This window comes from Podarcis raffonei, chromosome 5, assembly GCF_027172205.1.
Source record: "Podarcis raffonei isolate rPodRaf1 chromosome 5, rPodRaf1.pri, whole genome shotgun sequence".
NCBI lineage: Eukaryota > Metazoa > Chordata > Lepidosauria > Squamata > Lacertidae > Podarcis > Podarcis raffonei.
In genome coordinates this window covers 4,500,573-4,519,039 of record NC_070606.1, presented here as the reverse complement: position 1 = coordinate 4,519,039, position 18,467 = coordinate 4,500,573, and the positions used below count along the sequence as shown (strand labels likewise).

At 50.8% G+C, this 18,467-nt stretch overlaps 1 protein-coding gene across 1 annotated transcript in view; it reads right to left on the bottom strand.

The window, feature by feature from the left end:
* The window catches only part of EFCAB6 (EF-hand calcium binding domain 6), a 115,291-nt gene that overhangs the window by 28,026 nt on the left and 68,798 nt on the right, over positions 1-18,467 (bottom strand). Inside the window, exons 21-23 of the mRNA XM_053387653.1 lie at positions 18,079-18,197; positions 5,634-5,822; positions 3,705-3,860 (exon numbers count right to left, since the gene is read on the bottom strand). Of these exons, the coding sequence (XP_053243628.1) occupies positions 3,705-3,860; positions 5,634-5,822; positions 18,079-18,197 (464 nt within the window). The remainder of the gene's footprint in view (positions 1-3,704; positions 3,861-5,633; positions 5,823-18,078; positions 18,198-18,467) is intronic.

The following is an 18,467-nucleotide window of genomic DNA, read 5'->3' as shown; positions in this document are numbered from 1 at the left end:
TTCCATGTCTTTATAAATGACTTGGTTGAAGGAACTGAGGGAATGCTCATCAAATTTGCAGCTGACACCAAACTAGGCCAATGCCACAGAAAACAGAATCAGAATTCAAAACGACCTTAACAGATTGGAGAGCTGGGCCCAAGCCAACAAAATGAATTTCAATAGGGACAAATGTACACTTAAGCAGGAAGAATCAGATGCACAAATTTAAGACAGCAGACACATGGCTTACCAGTAGGACATATGAAAAGGATCTATGGGTAGACCACAAGGTTAACATGCAGTGTGATGCAGCAGGAAAAAAAAGACTAATGCCATGTAGGAATCAAGCCTAGTCAGAGGAATTGGCCACTCTCCAGGCACCCGGCTTGAGTTCCTTGTTGACCTCCCCGTCTGCGACTCCCGGCAAGATCAGGCGAGATCTCAATCGGCGATCCTCCTCTAACGTGAGAAGAACACACCACTCCTCCCCTGCCATCCCCAGGGAGGGGAAGGAGACAGACAGAAATGTATTTACATGCCTTTATTTCTTTCTTTCCAGCAGTACAGAGAAACGTGTCTGCACTCTCTTAACACCAACAGCAGAGAGAGAAAAACTCCTCCCATGTACTTCCAGTACAGGTCAGATGACACTCTGAGCTAACATCCGGTGCTCAGTATAGTGAATAGACTGTTCCTCAGTTCCCACGCTACAGTCCCAAGCATCAACATCCTGTTTGGCTTTCCAGCCATCTGGAGCTCGCTGCTGCATTGCTCCTTTTTCGTAACATGCCATTCTAGGCTGCATCAGCAGATGTATAATGTCCCAATCAAGGGAAGTAATAGTCCGCTTTATTCTACCTTCGTCAGATCCCACCTGGAGTGCTGTGTCCAGTTCTGGGCACTACAACTTTAGAAGGATATTGGCAAGCTGGAATGTGAGCAGAGGAGGGCAACCAAAATGATCAAGGGCCTGGAAACCAAGTCTTATGAGGAACAGTTGAAGGAGCTGGGTATGTTTAGCCTGGAAGACAGGAGACTGAGAGGAGATATGAGAACTATCCTTAAATGTCTAAAGGACTGACACATGGAAGATGACGCAAGCTTGTTTTCTGCTGCTCCAGAGGGCAGGACCCAAACTTCAAGTTACAAGGAAGGAGATTCTGAATAAACACCAGGAAGAACTTTCTGACAGTAAGAGCTGTTTGACAGTGGAGCTGACTCCCTCAGGTGGTGAAGGACTCTTCTTCCTTGGAGGTTTTTAAGCAGAGGTTGGATGGCCATCTGTCATGGATCCTTTAGCTGAGATTCCTGAAGTGAAGTGGGGTGGTCTAGGGGTCCCTTCCAACTCTGCAATTCTACAGTTCTAAGCATCTCTTTCTCCACAGGCTGGCAGCCAAATTCCACAGTTGTTATCCCTCAAGTGGGGTTGGCTCAGAGGCCTTGAGTTCCAGACCATCAAGCAGGAACAGCTCCAGGTTTGGGGGAGTCTTTTGGAAAAATCCTCACCACCACCACTTGCCGGACAGAGAAGGCAGCTGAGTGTTAACAGCAGCTGAAAACAGAGAGCAGACTGCTGCTCTTGCACCTAGTCACCACCACTACATGCTTGCTTGCTTGCTTCGGTGGATACATACTCAGAGGTGGCCCCTGCTGCTTGTCTTCTGCCTCTGTGGAATGGACACAAAGGAAGAGCCACCAAGGAGGCCATGCTGCCCTAAAACAGAGGGCGGGCAACCATGGCTAGTGATGCTTCTCAGCAGTGGTGGCGCAGCCACAGGCCCCTCAGCAGTGGCCGGAGGATGCCAAGAAAGACATTTCCCATGTTTACATCTGGCCAATGAAGACCCTGATGTTGGGAAAGATGGAGGGCACAAGGAGAAGGGGGCGACAGAGGATGAGATGGTTGGATAGTGTTTTCGAGGTTACCAGCATGAGTTTGACCAAACTGCGGGAGGCAGTGGAGGACAGAGGTGCCTGGCGTTCTCTGGTCCAGGGGGTCACGAAGAGTCGGACACGACTAAACGACTAAACAACAACAACAATGATGTATTTAGCTCAATGCCAGAGGTGGGAAATTCTAATGGGAGTGGGGGAAGGAAATAAACTGACGTTTTATGTGCTTTAACAGTGTCCAGAATCGGCCACCTGGAAGCTTTACTTTTGCTCTAATAATAATAATAATAATAATAATAATAATAGGGTTAGCCCTGATTTCTTCCTCAAAAAGAAGGAAATTCTTTGGCCAAGGTTGCTAGCACAGATCTAAAGCAGCAAATCCCATTTCTGGCATCAAACACTGAAGTACCTCTTATGGCCTTCTTGCTCTGTAAATCACTCAGTGACGACTCTTTCCAAAATCAGAATATTCATTGGTGACAATGACTAATTAAATGGCGGGAGGGTGAAGCCGTTTTAACAAAGAGGATGCCAGAAAAAGAAATAAAATGTACAGACCCAAATATCTGCTGCTAAAAACTCCCCCCTCCCCTAAAGAGCACATTCAAGAGCACTGCTTTTGCATCTTGCAGCTGCAGAGTGCGCCAATCCATGCATTAGCCTGTGTCAAGCTGGCTCCGATGTTGGGGAAAAGGAAATAATCAACGCACTTCAGCAGAGGAATAAATTGCCAAGTTGGTATTAAAATTTTAGTAATAAAACCAAATGCATATGCTAATCTACTCTATTATTTAAGGCGGGGGAGAAAAGACTCTTTTCGATCTGGAAAGGACTAGTCTGCAGAAAATTACAATGAATGGAAGTGTTTATCATCAAAAAGTCTTTGAGGAAAAGAGCACACTGCAAAAATTCTTATTAGAGGCTTAATTCAAGGGAGCTTAATCACTCGATTTATAGGTGGAGTGAAAAGATTTTGTTTAGGTTTCTCTTCTCCTCCTACCCTCTCTTCTAAAAGAGAGAGAAAAAAATCTTTTTTGAAACTGTAATTCTACTGAATCCTACATTCGCATATGATCAAGTCCATCTTAAGTTTTCTGGTGCTCAAAAAGATAAAATATATTCTACATTTAACAGGTCCCAAGTGTTCTTTGCTCTGATTAGTTATTGCCTGTTCCTTAGCTTACATGAAAAGCTTGATGTTATTTCGCTACAAAAAAAGTACATATATTTGCACAATAGTTTAAGTACGGTAAGTACAGATTATAATTGCTGCGCAATCACAGAAAATGAGTAAGAAAAGGAATATTTTTTCATATTGGACCAGCCACAGTTACCAAGAGCATTACCTTTTAAACTGTTGTAAAACAATGGTATTGTTCACCTGTTTTTCTCTTTAGCTTTCACATACTTAAAACAAAAACAAAGCAACTTGTTTTCTAAAATTGGTCATGGTACTAGATGGGGAACTTTCCAATTCCTTGGACTTTTAAATTTGTTTCAGGTGCACCAGATGAACACCAGTTAGGATGTGCAAACACTGGAGGTGTGCTATTTGTAGAACAAAAGGTCACTGGGACTAAAGCTATCTTAAATTAAAATGTGTTTGTGAAGTCTACTACCTATCACATACTTTTGCAGAAAGAGAAGTTCAAACCCTACTCAACCAAGGATTGACGCTTACCTGTATCGAAATAAATCAGACATATATGTCATCAAGATCATTAAGATCAAAGCAAGAGTCCACTGATTGAGCAGGAATAGTTAGATGAGCTCAGGAATGTATTGAACTAGGATAGCTCCATTAAAGCTGGGGCAATTATAACAACCTGTATAGAAGTTCACTGTACTGTTCATAGCCGAGGCAGCAGTTAAAGTCTTCCAGCAACTTGCGGAGGTTTCCCACCGATATGCAGCCTTCTCTGTTTTTATCCTGCTCCAAGAAGGCCTTGTGGAAATCATGAGAGCATTCGTGGTACTTGTCCCTGAAAGAGAACCAACACTCAGTTTAGCTTTCCCGATAAGGAAAAATCCTAATGGACCGGCTTGTATAATTCAGACGCATGACTCACCAAGCCAAAGGCAGCCTAACTTCCAGCCCTGTAACGTGGCTTCCCAGAGCCTCAATAAGCCACCGGCAGAGTAAGTGACACGTCAATCACTTAAGCCAGGGGTCAGCAAACTTTTTCAGCAGGGGGCCAGTTCACAGACCTTGGGGGGACGGACGGACTATATTTTGAAAAAAATCCCTATGCCCCTCAAATAACCCAGAGATGCATTTTAAATAAAAGGACACATTCTACTCATGTAAAAACACGCTGATTCCTGGACCGTCCACAGGCCAGATTTAGAAGGCGATTGGGCCACATCCGGCCCCCGGGCCTTAGTTTGCCTACCCTTGACTTAAATACACGGGTGAGTGAGTTGCATGCTGTGTTGCAGGTAACAATTTATGAAGCCCCGATTCAGAATGCAAGTGGGGCAACGTTCAGTATGAGGAGAAGAACTTTGCCTTCGTGGTATTGAGTTTAATAAAGCTAGGAGACCAGAGCCTGGTGATGCCGGCCAGCTATTAATGTTGCCACGTGGGAAGAATGGCAGCTTCCTTTCACGCATTTGCTCCCAGGACGTCAGACTTCCCTTCCCCTTCAAGAGCCATAAAGCAGTTGAAAAGAGAGAAGAGGGAGGCATTTGCATACAGAAATAATAATACCGGCCTGCCCAACATAATGTCAGTGAAGTGCTACGAACACTTGAGATCCAGCATATAAGTTTTAAGTATTATTATCACCAACGTCAGTAATTAGGTCCTGATCCTTGACAGCATATTTAGCCTCTTAGTATCATGTAAATGTGGAATACGATCGTGTCAACTGCAACAATCTAGAATCCCTGTCAGATTCGTGTGACGTGCCTAAACAGCTGAAATGATAGCTTTTCATCATCGCTGCTATCTTCCACTTATACCTCACAGATCAAAACAAAAAAGGGCAATCAAAACCTTTCTTTCTATCCTTATTTTTAGAAAATCGAGACATTCAGCCGTTTCTTGGACTGTGAGTAAACGGTTGCCAAGCGGTAATTATTCCAATTGTGGCAGTAAAATTGAGCACCAAGTATATGTTTTAAACTATGGATCCAGCTAGGCTGCCAAAAAATAAAATAAAATAAAATAAAACCAACCACCCAATCTTCTCTTGCAAATGTTTTGTATTTCTCTTGAAGTGCTGAAGAATCACTGTTCAAATGTTTCTAATTTGGGGTATTTGTTCCTCTTGAGTTAAAACAAAAGGAAAAATTATACACCCAGATTTTCCCCCCCTTCTTGAATATTAAGTTTTTTAGACCCCTTTGTCAGCTGAACTGTCTCTTAACTGTAAGATAATGAACATGCTCTACAAAACATTTAGGATGAAACTGAAAGAGCAGCACATAAAGAGCTTTTAGGCTCTGCTCCGTGAGAAACTGGTGTTATTTCAGAAGGGAACAAAGAAGAGGCTATCAGGAATGATAAAGAGATCCCTTCTTCCATTACTGCCACCCTCAAAGATAGATACATTTTGATGAAGGAGCTGGGACATGCAAGCTTTCCACTTTTCCCTGGACACACACCAGAGTTTTCAGCTGGTGGAGGGTGGGGAGATTAACCGCTGCATGGACCTTGTTGAAACTGGGGAAAATGCAGCATCAAGATAGCTAAGTGAGTGACAGAGTTTCTCCATTGTGAAGAACACACCCTTTGAAAGTAATGTACTCACCTGATCTTATTTATAATCTCATTGATGTCAATGTGCTTCTTTTCTTCCCTTTTGTAATGATCCATAAAGCGTACATAGTTGTCTGCCACAAACTGCCTGTTCAGGCCGGTGTCAACAGTTGCATTCTCTATGCCCAATTTTTGCAAGAATTCTTGATGTGTAAGGTAACCCTTTGCATTCGGATCATACCTTTTAAAGTCCAGGGAAAGACATATTTATTTTCATAAGAAATAGGCTTTGCAGGCTCAGCGCAGAACATCCCTAGCTCTTGAGCACTGTAGTTCGATTCCTCCTTGGAGGAATATGCAGGGGACGCACATTAGGAAATAAATGTTGCATTGAAATATTCCATACCCATCTAGATTTTGCAGGGATGATCTATCAACAGCATCAAGTAGAAGCCTAACTCATGCCTGATAATATTTTTTTCAAATTCTGTGTGGATACGTAGAACCTAAAACCCGCCTGATTTAATCAAGACTCAGCCCCATTAAGACCAGCAGTCATAACTCGTTGTTTAGCCCAGTTCCTGCCCTTCAGCTGCCTGCCAACCTCATGCCACTTCTCTCGTCCACCTTTCCCTTCACCAGCACCCCCAACCACCTGGCACTCATCTGTTTATTTAAAATGTTTGGGGGCTGCATTTTAGCAGAAGCGGATTCAGAGGAGCACAACATGTTCGGTGGCACTGGGTGCAGAGCCTCGGTGGCACCGCAACCATTATGTAAAAGGTAAGAGGCCAGGAGGGGAGGGTAATTTTGGCATTGCACCGGGTGCCGCTGAAATTTGAGGCCCCAGGTCTGTCAGTGCTTTTAGAGCTAAGAACTGACAGGGCAGCTTTCAAAATATAAGAAACGATAGCAACAAGAATCAAGAGCAATAAAATAGTATCTCCTGTCCACAGTAGCGTAGAACCATTCTCGGAATTAGCTCCAGATATTGGAGGGTTGTGACCCTTTAAAAGAAGATTATGATTTTGTTGTAAATAAATATTTAAGCTTGACAGCTGTACTTTATACTATGCAACACTATGCAACCCATAATCCCTCTGCAAAATGCAAGGGTTGTTTGGCAAACAAATCGGTATGGAAAGAGTTCCCTGAGGAAATGTACTTTCTGAGTGGTATATGACACAGTGATTTTCACTGCAATTCTGAATACTTAAAATTCAGACTTGAGACTGCTTAAACATTTGGCCAAAGACTGTATATATAATGCATGCCTTCTGAGATAACAATTTTCTGTGGGCTCCATTCCAATTTTCAAAAATACTGATGCAATTTTGCACTTTAATATTCTATTACTCTATTCTATATATTCTATACAATAGTTTCTATTCTAATTTTCCATACGTATCTAATTTCCATTCATTTTCCACTTCAAACATTTTCCATGTTGATTGCAATAGCTTTATTTAATAACATGGGAAGTTGAATTTTTGTTTTCAAGTTATCTAAAGTAGAGCATATGTAGCAGATGGCTTAATGCTAAAGACGCACGGGCACAAGACATCCTTAAGGAATAAGGAAAGAAACTGAAAAGCAATGGAGTAGAAAATAATTCAGTGATGAATCATGGCTAGGAAATAAACCATACAGTCAACACACTTTGAATTCAAGGCAATATACATCTGGGTCTTAAACCACTTTTAAAAATGTAGCAGGGGTGTACAGTGGGAACTGTGTGTGTGTGTGTGTGTGTGTGTGTGTGTGTGTGTGTGTGAAATCAACCTTATACGTTGGTTGAACTGGGAATCAAAGGCTGTCCTGGGGAAAGTGGCCCACTCCAAATCATGCTGGGTGGATACAGAGCCCCAGAGACCCCAGAAGGCAGCCCCCGCCATTTCCTCCCTGGGGGTGGGAGGAGACCAGCACCTCCTATCCACTAAGACGCTGCTGTAGAGGCGGGGGGGGGGGCTCTACTGAGAAGGCAGCAGGTTAGGCCTCCAAGGAATATGTCAGAGGAGCAGCAGGCAATGCGTTTCTTGGAGACTGGATCTGCTGCCCCCGTGGTTCCTGCTGCCTGAGGCAGTTGCCTCCCCTTGCCTCATGAGTGGGCCGGTCCTGCTTTGCCTACGTGGGCAGCCTGAAAGTACCTTAAGCTCTTTGGAGTACAAACCAGTCTATTCAGATATCCCCTCACCTCCCATGCGAGGGACTCCTTGGGTTCCGCCCCACCTGTGACGCCCCCACTGCCTGATTCACTGCCCTCCATTTCTCAGGAGGGCAAGCCAGCTGCAGGTAGAGAGGCTAGGCTACTCATGAACAAACATGGGAGGGCATGTTCAAGTATATATTCCAAACATGGAAACGTTGAATGGAAAGCAGGATTCTAAGTTGCATGCGGAGCCTCCTGGAGTCCTTTGCCTCCCCAGCCTGTGGAAAATGAGGAGGCTGGTGCAACAGTGCAGACGGGGTCAGTGCCAATGAACTCATGCCCCCCTTCCCCCCCCCCACACTGTGCTAATCGGGGGCAGGGAGAGGCAGTAACAGGGCTACCATGAGGAGGCTGGTGCAACAGTGCAGACGGGGTCAGTGCCAATGAACTCATGCCCCCCTTCCCCCCCCCCACACTGTGCTAATCGGGGGCAGGGAGAGGCAGTAACAGGGCTACCATGAGGAGGCTGGTGCAACAGTGCAGACGGGGTCAGTGCCAATGAACTCATGCCCCACCTCCCCCCCCCCACACTGTGCTAATCGGGGGCAGGGAGAGGCAGTAACGGGGCTACCATGAGGAGGCTGGTGCAACAGTGCAGACGGGGTCAGTGCCAATGAACTCATGCCCCACCTCCCCCCCCCCACACTGTGCTAATCGGGGGCAGGGAGAGGCAGTAACAGGGCTACCATGAGGAGGCTGGTGCAACAGTGCAGACGGGGTCAGTGCCAATGAACTCATGCCCCCCTTCCCCCCCCCCCACTGTGCTAATCGGGGGCAGGGAGAGGCAGTAACAGGGCTACCATGAGGAGGCTGGTGCAACAGTGCAGACGGGGTCAGTGCCAATGAACTCATGCCCCCCTTCCCCCCCCCCACTGTGCTAATCGGGGGCAGGGAGAGGCAGTAACAGGGCTACCATGAGGAGGCTGGTGCAACAGTGCAGACGGGGTCAGTGCCAATGAACTCATGCCCCCCTTCCCCCCCCACTGTGCTAATCGGGGGCAGGGAGAGGCAGTAACAGGGCTACCATGAGGAGGCTGGTGCAACAGTGCAGACGGGGTCAGTGCCAATGAACTCATGCCCCCCTTCCCCCCACACTGTGCTAATCGGGGGCAGGGAGAGGCAGTAACAGGGCTACCATGAGGAGGCTGGTGCAACAGTGCAGACGGGGTCAGTGCCAATGAACTCATGCCCCCCTTCCCCCCCCCCACACTGTGCTAATCGGGGGCAGGGAGAGGCAGTAACAGGGCTACCATGAGGAGGCTGGTGCAACAGTGCAGACGGGGTCAGTGCCAATGAACTCATGCCCCCCTTCCCCCCCCACACACTGTGCTAATCGGGGGCAGGGAGAGGCAGTAACAGGGCTACCATGAGGAGGCTGGTGCAACAGTGCAGACGGGGTCAGTGCCAATGAACTCATGCCCCCCTTCCCCCCCCCCACACTGTGCTAATCGGGGGCAGGGAGAGGCAGTAACAGGGCTACCATGAGGAGGCTGGTGCAACAGTGCAGACGGGGTCAGTGCCAATGAACTCATGCCCCACCTCCCCCTTCCCCCCCCACTGTGCTAATCGGGGGCAGGGAGAGGCAGTAACGGGGCTACCATGAGGAGGCTGGTGCAACAGTGCAGACGGGGTCAGTGCCAATGAACTCATGCCCCCCTCCCCCCCCCCACACTGTGCTAATCGGGGGCAGGGAGAGGCAGTAACAGGGCTACCATGAGGAGGCTGGTGCAACAGTGCAGACGGGGTCAGTGCCAATGAACTCATGCCCCACCTCCCCCTTCCCCCCCCACTGTGCTAATCGGGGGCAGGGAGAGGCAGTAACGGGGCTACCATGAGGAGGCTGGTGCAACAGTGCAGACGGGGTCAGTGCCAATGAACTCATGCCCCCCTTCCCCCCCCCCACACTGTGCTAATCGGGGGCAGGGAGAGGCAGTAACAGGGCTACCATGAGGAGGCTGGTGCAACAGTGCAGACGGGGTCAGTGCCAATGAACTCATGCCCCACCTCCCCCCCCCCACACTGTGCTAATCGGGGGCAGGGAGAGGCAGTAACGGGGCTACCATGAGGAGGCTGGTGCAACAGTGCAGACGGGGTCAGTGCCAATGAACTCATGCCCCACCTCCCCCCCCCCACACTGTGCTAATCGGGGGCAGGGAGAGGCAGTAACAGGGCTACCATGAGGAGGCTGGTGCAACAGTGCAGACGGGGTCAGTGCCAATGAACTCATGCCCCCCTTCCCCCCCCCCACTGTGCTAATCGGGGGCAGGGAGAGGCAGTAACAGGGCTACCATGAGGAGGCTGGTGCAACAGTGCAGACGGGGTCAGTGCCAATGAACTCATGCCCCCCTTCCCCCCCCCCCACTGTGCTAATCGGGGGCAGGGAGAGGCAGTAACAGGGCTACCATGAGGAGGCTGGTGCAACAGTGCAGACGGGGTCAGTGCCAATGAACTCATGCCCCCCTTCCCCCCCCACTGTGCTAATCGGGGGCAGGGAGAGGCAGTAACAGGGCTACCATGAGGAGGCTGGTGCAACAGTGCAGACGGGGTCAGTGCCAATGAACTCATGCCCCCCTTCCCCCCACACTGTGCTAATCGGGGGCAGGGAGAGGCAGTAACAGGGCTACCATGAGGAGGCTGGTGCAACAGTGCAGACGGGGTCAGTGCCAATGAACTCATGCCCCCCTTCCCCCCCCCCCACACTGTGCTAATCGGGGGCAGGGAGAGGCAGTAACAGGGCTACCATGAGGAGGCTGGTGCAACAGTGCAGACGGGGTCAGTGCCAATGAACTCATGCCCCCCTTCCCCCCCCCCACACTGTGCTAATCGGGGGCAGGGAGAGGCAGTAACAGGGCTACCATGAGGAGGCTGGTGCAACAGTGCAGACGGGGTCAGTGCCAATGAACTCATGCCCCCCTTCCCCCCCCCCCACACTGTGCTAATCGGGGGCAGGGAGAGGCAGTAACAGGGCTACCATGAGGAGGCTGGTGCAACAGTGCAGACGGGGTCAGTGCCAATGAACTCATGCCCCACCTCCCCCTTCCCCCCCCACTGTGCTAATCGGGGGCAGGGAGAGGCAGTAACGGGGCTACCATGAGGAGGCTGGTGCAACAGTGCAGACGGGGTCAGTGCCAATGAACTCATGCCCCCCTCCCCCCCCCCACACTGTGCTAATCGGGGGCAGGGAGAGGCAGTAACAGGGCTACCATGAGGAGGCTGGTGCAACAGTGCAGACGGGGTCAGTGCCAATGAACTCATGCCCCACCTCCCCCTTCCCCCCCCACTGTGCTAATCGGGGGCAGGGAGAGGCAGTAACGGGGCTACCATGAGGAGGCTGGTGCAACAGTGCAGACGGGGTCAGTGCCAATGAACTCATGCCCCCCTTCCCCCCCCACTGTGCTAATCGGGGGCAGGGAGAGGCAGTAACAGGGCTACCATGAGGAGGCTGGTGCAACAGTGCAGACGGGGTCAGTGCCAATGAACTCATGCCCCCCTTCCCCCCCCCCACTGTGCTAATCGGGGGCAGGGAGAGGCAGTAACAGGGCTACCATGAGGAGGCTGGTGCAACAGTGCAGACGGGGTCAGTGCCAATGAACTCATGCCCCACCTCCCCCTTCCCCCCCCACTGTGCTAATCGGGGGCAGGGAGAGGCAGTAACAGGGCTACCATGAGGAGGCTGGTGCAACAGTGCAGACGGGGTCAGTGCCAATGAACTCATGCCCCACCTCCCCCTTCCCCCCCCACTGTGCTAATCGGGGGCAGGGAGAGGCAGTAACAGGGCTACCATGAGGAGGCTGGTGCAACAGTGCAGACGGGGTCAGTGCCAATGAACTCATGCCCCACCTCCCCCTTCCCCCCCCACTGTGCTAATCGGGGGCAGGGAGAGGCAGTAACAGGGCTACCATGAGGAGGCTGGTGCAACAGTGCAGACGGGGTCAGTGCCAATGAACTCATGCCCCACCTCCCCCTTCCCCCCCCACTGTGCTAATCGGGGGCAGGGAGAGGCAGTAACAGGGCTACCATGAGGAGGCTGGTGCAACAGTGCAGACGGGGTCAGTGCCAATGAACTCATGCCCCCCTTCCCCCCCCCCCCACACTGTGCTAATCGGGGGCAGGGAGAGGCAGTAACAGGGCTACCATGAGGAGGCTGGTGCAACAGTGCAGACGGGGTCAGTGCCAATGAACTCATGCCCCCCTTCCCCCCACACTGTGCTAATCGGGGGCAGGGAGAGGCAGTAACAGGGCTACCATGAGGAGGCTGGTGCAACAGTGCAGACGGGGTCAGTGCCAATGAACTCATGCCCCCCTTCCCCCCCCACTGTGCTAATCGGGGGCAGGGAGAGGCAGTAACAGGGCTACCATGAGGAGGCTGGTGCAACAGTGCAGACGGGGTCAGTGCCAATGAACTCATGCCCCCCTTCCCCCCACACTGTGCTAATCGGGGGCAGGGAGAGGCAGTAACAGGGCTACCATGAGGAGGCTGGTGCAACAGTGCAGACGGGGTCAGTGCCAATGAACTCATGCCCCCCTTCCCCCCACACTGTGCTAATCGGGGGCAGGGAGAGGCAGTAACAGGGCTACCATGAGGAGGCTGGTGCAACAGTGCAGACGGGGTCAGTGCCAATGAACTCATGCCCCACCTCCCCCTTCCCCCCCCACTGTGCTAATCGGGGGCAGGGAGAGGCAGTAACAGGGCTACCATGAGGAGGCTGGTGCAACAGTGCAGACGGGGTCAGTGCCAATGAACTCATGCCCCACCTCCCCCTTCCCCCCCCACTGTGCTAATCGGGGGCAGGGAGAGGCAGTAACAGGGCTACCATGAGGAGGCTGGTGCAACAGTGCAGACGGGGTCAGTGCCAATGAACTCATGCCCCACCTCCCCCTTCCCCCCCCACTGTGCTAATCGGGGGCAGGGAGAGGCAGTAACAGGGCTACCATGAGGAGGCTGGTGCAACAGTGCAGACGGGGTCAGTGCCAATGAACTCATGCCCCCCTTCCCCCCCCCACTGTGCTAATCGGGGGCAGGGAGAGGCAGTAACAGGGCTACCATGAGGAGGCTGGTGCAACAGTGCAGACGGGGTCAGTGCCAATGAACTCATGCCCCCCTTCCCCCCCCCACTGTGCTAATCGGGGGCAGGGAGAGGCAGTAACAGGGCTACCATGAGGAGGCTGGTGCAACAGTGCAGACGGGGTCAGTGCCAATGAACTCATGCCCCCCTTCCCCCCCCACTGTGCTAATCGGGGGCAGGGAGAGGCAGTAACAGGGCTACCATGAGGAGGCTGGTGCAACAGTGCAGACGGGGTCAGTGCCAATGAACTCATGCCCCCCTTCCCCCCACACTGTGCTAATCGGGGGCAGGGAGAGGCAGTAACAGGGCTACCATGAGGAGGCTGGTGCAACAGTGCAGACGGGGTCAGTGCCAATGAACTCATGCCCCCCTTCCCCCCCCCCACACTGTGCTAATCGGGGGCAGGGAGAGGCAGTAACAGGGCTACCATGAGGAGGCTGGTGCAACAGTGCAGACGGGGTCAGTGCCAATGAACTCATGCCCCCCTTCCCCCCACACTGTGCTAATCGGGGGCAGGGAGAGGCAGTAACAGGGCTACCATGAGGAGGCTGGTGCAACAGTGCAGACGGGGTCAGTGCCAATGAACTCATGCCCCCCTTCCCCCCCCCACACTGTGCTAATCGGGGGCAGGGAGAGGCAGTAACAGGGCTACCATGAGGAGGCTGGTGCAACAGTGCAGACGGGGTCAGTGCCAATGAACTCATGCCCCCCTTCCCCCCCCACTGTGCTAATCGGGGGCAGGGAGAGGCAGTAACAGGGCTACCATGAGGAGGCTGGTGCAACAGTGCAGACGGGGTCAGTGCCAATGAACTCATGCCCCCCTTCCCCCCCCACACTGTGCTAATCGGGGGCAGGGAGAGGCAGTAACAGGGCTACCATGAGGAGGCTGGTGCAACAGTGCAGACGGGGTCAGTGCCAATGAACTCATGCCCCCCTTCCCCCCCCACTGTGCTAATCGGGGGCAGGGAGAGGCAGTAACAGGGCTACCATGAGGAGGCTGGTGCAACAGTGCAGACGGGGTCAGTGCCAATGAACTCATGCCCCCCTTCCCCCCACACTGTGCTAATCGGGGGCAGGGAGAGGCAGTAACAGGGCTACCATGAGGAGGCTGGTGCAACAGTGCAGACGGGGTCAGTGCCAATGAACTCATGCCCCCCTTCCCCCCCCCCACACTGTGCTAATCGGGGGCAGGGAGAGGCAGTAACAGGGCTACCATGAGGAGGCTGGTGCAACAGTGCAGACGGGGTCAGTGCCAATGAACTCATGCCCCCCTTCCCCCCCCACTGTGCTAATCGGGGGCAGGGAGAGGCAGTAACAGGGCTACCATGAGGAGGCTGGTGCAACAGTGCAGACGGGGTCAGTGCCAATGAACTCATGCCCCCCTTCCCCCCCCACTGTGCTAATCGGGGGCAGGGAGAGGCAGTAACAGGGCTACCATGAGGAGGCTGGTGCAACAGTGCAGACGGGGTCAGTGCCAATGAACTCATGCCCCCCTTCCCCCCACACTGTGCTAATCGGGGGCAGGGAGAGGCAGTAACAGGGCTACCATGAGGAGGCTGGTGCAACAGTGCAGACGGGGTCAGTGCCAATGAACTCATGCCCCCCTTCCCCCCACACTGTGCTAATCGGGGGCAGGGAGAGGCAGTAACAGGGCTACCATGAGGAGGCTGGTGCAACAGTGCAGACGGGGTCAGTGCCAATGAACTCATGCCCCCCTTCCCCCCACACTGTGCTAATCGGGGGCAGGGAGAGGCAGTAACAGGGCTACCATGAGGAGGCTGGTGCAACAGTGCAGACGGGGTCAGTGCCAATGAACTCATGCCCCCCTTCCCCCCCCCACACTGTGCTAATCGGGGGCAGGGAGAGGCAGTAACGGGGCTACCATGCCACCTGTTTCTGGGGAGAAAAATGCAAATGTCTTTTTTATTATTATTGTGTCTCAGGCTATGCAAGGCAAATGTCAGATTCCTAGCAACCGTGGGAGGAGTTTCATCATTTTTGGCATATACATCAAATTCTTTTTCTTTTGCAGGGGATGGGGAAGTGATGCAGAAATGTCCCACTTCCAGATTGTTCAAGTGGATGAGGTGTCTTGGTTTGTGTGCGTATTATGCTGAGGTTCACTAGGAACTCTCTCTCTTAACAATTCTGATGCATCCATCAGTGACTCTGTGAGGCCTCAGTATCTATCTATCTATCCATCCATCCATCTATCCATCTATCATAACTCTTATGCTCCAGTTTGTGACAGAATGAGTCTTAACAGAGACTAGCAAAAAAAAAACAACACCCCAAAATCCCCCTGTATCTGTTCCCACCTTTCAAAATAAAAAGTGCCTATCTGTTAAAAGCTTGTCAGGTTCCTCATAAAGTGAGGAACAATCTCACGGTATCTTGTCAGATTCGATACCTACATTATGCATCACTTCTTGGTTGAACACTTTTCGAGGTAATTTTTAATTTAATGTAAATAACCAGAGAGCAGCAGTGTGTTGAGGCTGCCCTACAGCTCCAGAGAAAAGCTCCCTGAAATAGTTTTAAAAACTTTATTAGGTGGGTTCCTTTTTCCAATAATTGTTCTTCTTATTGGAGTTTTTATGTTTTGTTGCTATTCTTGGCTTGTAGGTCTTCAATAAATAAATAAAATCTCTCTTCAAACAGCAATCAACCCTAACTCCATTGCTTTGATCTGGAGACATGCTTCCCTTTCTTTCTTTTGAAAAAGGGTGCTGGTACTCACCATGAAATTGTTACAGTAAATGCCATACTTTTAACATTTCAGGGTGGGGATGGGGGGTGCTGGTACTGCGTACCCTTTGAGAACCCCCAAGAAAAAAGCACTGGGTGTTTCTGTATGTGGGCTGTTCTCTGAAAACCTGTGCGCTACTGGTATGCAGGCAAGTAAGGGAGGTTTGGGGAATTCTTACTCTCGCTGCAGCAGACTTGCAAATTACTTACCGTATTTTTCGCACTGGCCCATAGGACGCACCTAGTTTTTTGGGGGGGAAATAAAGAAAAAAAAAATTATTTCCCCCCCAGGTGCGGGGCTGGGGCGGGGGAAGCCCGAGCTTCCCCCAACCCCAGCCCCCAGAACAGGCTGCTATCCGCTAGCCGTGGGAGAGCCGCGCGACTTTGCGGGGCTCTCCCACGGCTAGCGGAGCGCTGCGCGAAGCCCGAAGCTTGGGGTGTGCTGAGCTCAGCGTGCCCCAAGCTTCTGGGTGCAGGCAAGCGCTCCCACTAGCCATGGGAGAGCTGCGTCTCCCACGGCTAGCGGATAGCTTCCTGAAGCCTGGAGAGCGAGAGGGGTCGGTGCGCACCGACCCCCCTCGCTCTCCAGGCTTCAGCGAAAGCCTGCATTCGCCCCATAGGACGCACACACATTTCCCCTTCATTTTTGGAGGGGAAAAAGTGTGTCCTATAGGGTGAAAAATATGGTAAGTTAGCACCCCCTGTATACATGCTAGCATGCCTGCCAACGTATGTTTATGCCAGTCACATGTGGCTTGCAGAAAGGGGGGGGAAGAGAATCAAAGCTTCATTGCCTAGTCTCCTGCAGCTCTCAGTCACCAAAAATGACCAGGTGACTGGCTCTTTACAGCTGTCTTATATGTATGTGCACATATGAAACGGAATGTATATGTATATGTTACCTCACAAATATTACATAGTGTAGACCTTCTGTAGGGTTTGTGCATGCATCTGTGCAACTACATTTACTAATGGAATCAGCATGTTTCTGGAGACATTTGGAGCAAACAACTGCTTGAAACAGAACTGTTTTCTTTTCTTTTCTTTTTTATTATTATAAAAAAACCTCCAGATCTTTTTATAGGTGCTGTTTTACAGGTCACTATCTGGTGACAATAAAATAGTTTCAAAGTGATATTTTATTCATTTATTTCAAACATTTTGGGCTGCCTTGTAAAAAGCTCAATGTGGCTGCAACTAGAAAACCGAACAGCCACTCGGTTGTTGTTCGGTGGTTTTCTTTTTACTCTTTTCTGTAAATATGAAGACTAGAAACATCTTTTTTTTAAAAAAAAAGAATAACAGCTGAGAATTAGAAGATACTATATACTTTGCCACAGTCTACTTCTCCTGCTGCAATCTGCTTACAGATGCCCCGCATGCCACTCGCTGTATAATGCCATTTAATTTTACGTAACATAATTATGTAACGTAATGGGTCCTGTACATAATAATAATAATAATAATAATAATAATAATAATTTATTATTTATACCCCGCCCATCTGGCTGGGCCTCCCCAGCCACTCTGGGCGGCTTCCATAAAAACCAAAAATACAGTAAAATATCACACGTTAAAAACTTCCCTGAACAGGGCTGCCTTAAGATGTCTTCTGAATGTCAGGTAGTTGTTTATCTCTTTGACATCTGCTGGAAGGGCGTTCCACAGGGCGGGCGCCACTACCGAGAAGGCCCTCTGCCTGGTTCCCTGTAGCTTTGCTTCTCGCAATGAGGGAACCGCCAGAAGGCCCTCGGCACTGGACCTCAGTGTCCGGGCAGAATGATGGGGGTGGAGACGCTCCTTCAGGTATACTGGACCGAGGCCTTGTGACCCACCAGGTTGAATGCAGCCCACCCTCCAGGTATTGTGGCTGCTGGGAGCTAAATTAGCTTCCTCTTTATCGCTCTCTCCTTGGGACTGCAAAAGCAGGGTGGTTGCCAAGCACCTGGAAAAACTCTGAACCAGGATGGTAGGTTGGATTCTGCTTGATGGGTCATGCGTGGAACAGGGCTGGTCAGGCTAGTAGTGGCTGAAGACAGTCAAGGCGGAGGGAGTTGCTGGGTAGCCATAGCCATTTCTGACCCAATTCCTTTGTAGATCCAATAATAATAATAATGTAAAAACCCACCACAAAACACTATGGGAAGCAGTAGGGATGAAAACCCAGAATAAGAAATATGGAGACGTGGCCATTTTCATTAGGTTCTTCTATCTGAAATCAGCACTTAGACTTCATCGCAAGCAACTCTCTTTTCAGCACCAGTCACCAAAACAGGGCTGGCCAACCTGTGGCTCTCCAAATGTTGGTGGACTACAGTGCCCATCTTCCCTGACCACTGGCCATGCTGGCTGGGCTGATGAGAGCTGGGATCAAGGGATAACTGGAGGGCCAGATGTTTGCCACTCCTGCACTCAGAGTCCACAGATGAAGCCGGCAAGGGGGAGGGGGGAGGATACGACTAGAACATTCTTACCTTGCCCAAAGTTTGTCAAGTTCTTTTGGGTTTGTGGGGATGTTGTATCTATACAGGATGTCCTTCAGGTCTCTTTTCAGAACTATGCCATTGCCATCGCTATCATATTCATGCAAATGCTAAAACAGGAGATGTCTTTAATAGTAAGGGCTACCATATTGGAACATACATACATCCTCTATGAACCCAAGGCATTACAGGAACCGGAAAAACAAAATGGCAGCTCGCCTGCAGACGCTGTATAGCCTCTGTATGCACCAGTTGGTTGCAATCCTGAGCATCAACATAGGAAAGCAAGCCAAGAGGAAGACACTACTGGAAGGCACCAGTGTAGGAAGGAGGCATGAACCCAACGCCATATGTTTATGCATATTAAATTGCTTTGAAAG